General features: G+C 45.7%; 1 protein-coding gene across 1 annotated transcript; it reads right to left on the bottom strand.

Annotated features, from left to right (window-relative positions):
- Positions 1-1,253: 1,253 nt before the first annotated feature.
- Positions 1,254-3,101, bottom strand: LOC147623723 (BES1/BZR1 homolog protein 4-like). The gene is made up of 2 exons (XM_086820880.1): positions 2,712-3,101; positions 1,254-2,548 (listed from the first exon to the last, which is right to left on the bottom strand). Exons 1-2 carry the CDS (start codon positions 2,925-2,927, stop codon positions 1,628-1,630), a joined length of 1,137 nt encoding a protein of 378 aa, XP_086677006.1. The 5' UTR covers positions 2,928-3,101; the 3' UTR covers positions 1,254-1,627.
- Positions 3,102-3,756: the final 655 nt, after the last annotated feature.

Genomic DNA, 3,756 nt, shown 5'->3' with positions numbered 1-3,756 from the left:
CAATCACTCCAGAAAGTTATGAAGCAATCTATATCATGTCCTTTGGGATTTGACATGTAACCTGCTAGTTGTCAATATACTTTTGTTGATGCCTTGTTTATCAATTAGTGGTATGCTAGTTAGCAGTTTGGGATTATGTTAATAGTTTTATTGTTGACAATATGTAAGAAGTATACCTGACTGCATACCTGACTGCTAACTAGCACCTGTGTGACTGTTAACTAGCATATGTTCCAGAGAGCTGTTTACGATGGACAGACTGCTAACTAACATATATTCCAGAGAGCTGTTTCCAAATAGACTACTAACTAGCACAGTTAACGACTGCTAATTAGCACTTGTAGACTGTTAATTAGCACATGTTTTCAGCACCTATAAACTACTAATTAGCACCTGTGTGACTGTTAACTAGCATATGTTCCAGAGAACTCTTTTCAAACAAACTGCTAACTAGCATATGTTCCAGAGAGCTGTTTCTAAACAGACTGCTAACTAGCACGTGTGACTGTGCAAACATGAAACATAGAGTTCTTTGAAATTGAAATGTAGATTTTATTATCACATTGTAACTTTATGCATGCTGCTACATAACTCTCATTGTGTCTCTCAAAATCCTCGTCAATCCAACTACTTCACATGAAGCAAAGCACATTGCTTTGTACTTGGCTTTTGTAAAAAAAAGAGTCTAACATAATTAAGAACCGTGACACTGTGTTCTATAAGTAGATTAAACTCACCTACAAGCTTTTTATATAATGACTAATCAACCAATGGAGAAGTGTCTTTATATAAACCTCCATTGGAGTGCCAATTGACATAGACTTAAGCCATGGCAAATGCCTTTATCATCTGTATAGCATACTTCTTTGAGAGATGAAAATATGATCCCCAATGCTTGCTAGACTTCATTTCCCAATTCTAACTGTAGACACCAAGGATATGTCAAATCCAATATAGAGGGATTAGCCATCCAAAATTACGATGATTTGAAAGGAAAACACTTAGAAAGAACTTTTAGTAGGTCTCTCCCATCTCTCTCGTATGACTCAATTTAACGTCCTAGCGAAGCCAACAAACCACATATGATCCATATGACACCACCTAAGTGTCAAGCCAACATACCGCATTTGATGCAGCCAACAGACCACACATGATGAATTTGCAAACAAACAACATACTTGCCTTTTCATTTCATACAATGGAAAGAAATTAAGGAAAAACTAGTTGCAACACAGCTAAAAACGAGGACACACTAAAAAAAACGTGGGCTAAGTTGAATCAAAGAGAAGAAAGAAATTGCCGTGGTCAAAGTACAACTTGATCGCAAAAAGATGTGCATTGTGAAAGGACAAGCTTAACCACTCCGTGGTCATCAATCATGTTCGTTAAAAGTATCAAACGCCCCATCGCACCATGTGGAAACATTGTTGAGAGAAGTGTGTTCTTGCTCTACCTAAAGCATTTCTTATGTTTGACTCACATAAGAAGTGCACAACTAAGCAAAGCTTTCCGTGTGCACATTGATGCATTGGCATATGCCATAGGGCTTGTTTTGGCATCAGGCACACCATCCCTTGTGAGCCCATGCATTTGAAGGATGAGGACAGAGACTTCCATGTCATAAATATCATGATGATCTCTGCTTGGAGGAGCAACCAAGGGTGAGCTCAAGATCTTCGGAGCCAATTTCTGGACACTCTTCGTGGATGTGCTCGCCCTCCCATGCATTGACAGGTTTCACATGGCAAGATAAAGACACTGGATCAGAGCGAACACTCACAACTTCCTTCTGGCCAGCATCTTGGAGAAGCTCAGCACCACCAGTACCTCCTCCTGTGCAGACACTGGCTGCAGGAGAGACGGCATGTGGGGAGACAAAGGAGTACCCAGGTCTCCACATGGAGATGTTAGCTTCACTGGGTGATAGAGGGGTAGAGGATGAGGATGCCCATGGCCCTACCCACATTCTAACAGCAGGGGCAGGTGGCGGCAGAGTGCGAGACGACGATGCAGGCGTGGTAGAAGAGGGGGAAGGACAAGGAGATGACCCATTGCAGACATTGCTGTATTGTAGGGTGATCTCTCCCCCATCTGCAGAGTCTGGATGTGCAGATCTGCAAGCTTGGCTGAACTCTTGGGGGATTGGACGAAGCAGAGGCGATGGTGGAGATGAAGCCACTGTGGAAAGGTGTGGGTTCTGTGACCATGCGTTGAGCAGTGCAGTGGCGGCACAATCCGGCACGGAATCGTTGGCTTTGGGGACATGGTGGTGATGGTAATTGTCCCATTCTGGCTTCACTCTAGGGGTCCTGGCAGTAGGAGAGCTCAAGGGAGGGGTGACAGGGGCACTGTAAGAACATCCATATCTCATAGGCTTGCATGAAGAGGAGAGGCCCTTGAGCCATGGGATGAGAGAGCCTTCTACTGGGAAAGAAGAACGCACGGGGCTTGGGCAGGCCGAAGAGGCGGGGCTCGGATACGAAGAGGAAGCCGGGCTCATGAATGGGGAAGGGCAAGCTTCTGGCGTTCTCTCTGGGGGCTTTGTTCCCTGCAAAATCCAAACGAGCAGGGCATCATTCTCCACAGCCAGAATGACTTCATTTAAGAGAGCATCCATAGCAAAAATGGCATCATCATCCAGACCCTAAATGGCATAGATTTTTACATTGCATCATGCCCTTAGCTAGCAGAAGAGGGACATAGAACTTCACCTTTCTGTATGTAAGGCCATCTTCTTCCACCACCCAGCCAGCCTCGTCGCAGAGGGCCTTGAGCACCTCGTTATTGTCGCAGTGCTTGGGCAGCTTGTAGTTGCCGTACATGCGAAGGCCTGTGTAGATCTTGGCGGCTATGGCTCGCCTGCGGCGCTCGCGCCGCTTGTTATTCTCTCGCTCTTTCCAAGTGGGCAAGCGCGAGCCAGAGGTCATGGCTATGGCGGAAGCAAAGCTCTCAGCTCAGCTACGTGGCAGATGAAATGAAACGAATCCAACGACCGCAGCAGAAAAAAGCAGCGGGGACGTTTTCGACTAGAAAGAGAGGTGCGGGTGGGCGCGCGTGTATCGAGAGTGAGAAAGAGGGGGTTGTTTAGCTTTGAGGTGCTTGCGTAGCCGGTTCGTCTCGGTGTGCCTGCTCCCGCCGCACGTGTGCCCAGCACGAATGGGACCCAGCTTTTGACACGACCTTTTACTTGTCCATAGTCATGGCTAGCTAAGCCCTAGGCCTTAGGGGGGCTTTGACCATATAGGTTATAGGGCGTTTGGGCTGCTACTTGCACCGCCGAACTAATTAGACCCCGAATCGTTTGATATCTAGAATCCACCTCGATGTGGTGAATTCACTAACAGGGACTTTGACCATATAGGTCATCGGGCGTTTGGGCTGTCGTCTAGTCACCGGCGGCATCACCTGGCCTAGAATTTGAAGGGTGCCCCCTTTTTTTTAAAGGGCTTTTCTTTTTAACTTGCTATTCTTTATGAAGAGATTGGAAGTGCATATAACTAAATTTCCCAAAACTTTTCTCTTATTTTGAAGGGCAATTTTGTTTTCACCTTTATTGTGAAGTTTTTGACCCCCTCAGAAGGGTACTACAACCTTCAAATTCTAGCCTTAAGTTCGGCATCCATGTGCATTTGCCCATCCATGGCCATGGATGGCTACGAACATGTAGCTTAACTCAAAGCCATGTGTCGTATTTCAACATAATTGTGCCGCAACACTTGCAACCTAAGTGCAAAACTTTGCCAATACATCATCACT

This window comes from Cibotium barometz, chromosome 26 (genome assembly GCF_041138505.1).
Source record: "Cibotium barometz isolate CiBa-2024 chromosome 26, ASM4113850v1, whole genome shotgun sequence".
NCBI classification, from domain to species: Eukaryota; Viridiplantae; Streptophyta; class Polypodiopsida; order Cyatheales; family Cibotiaceae; genus Cibotium; species Cibotium barometz.
This window is presented reverse-complemented; position numbering and strand designations above follow the sequence as displayed.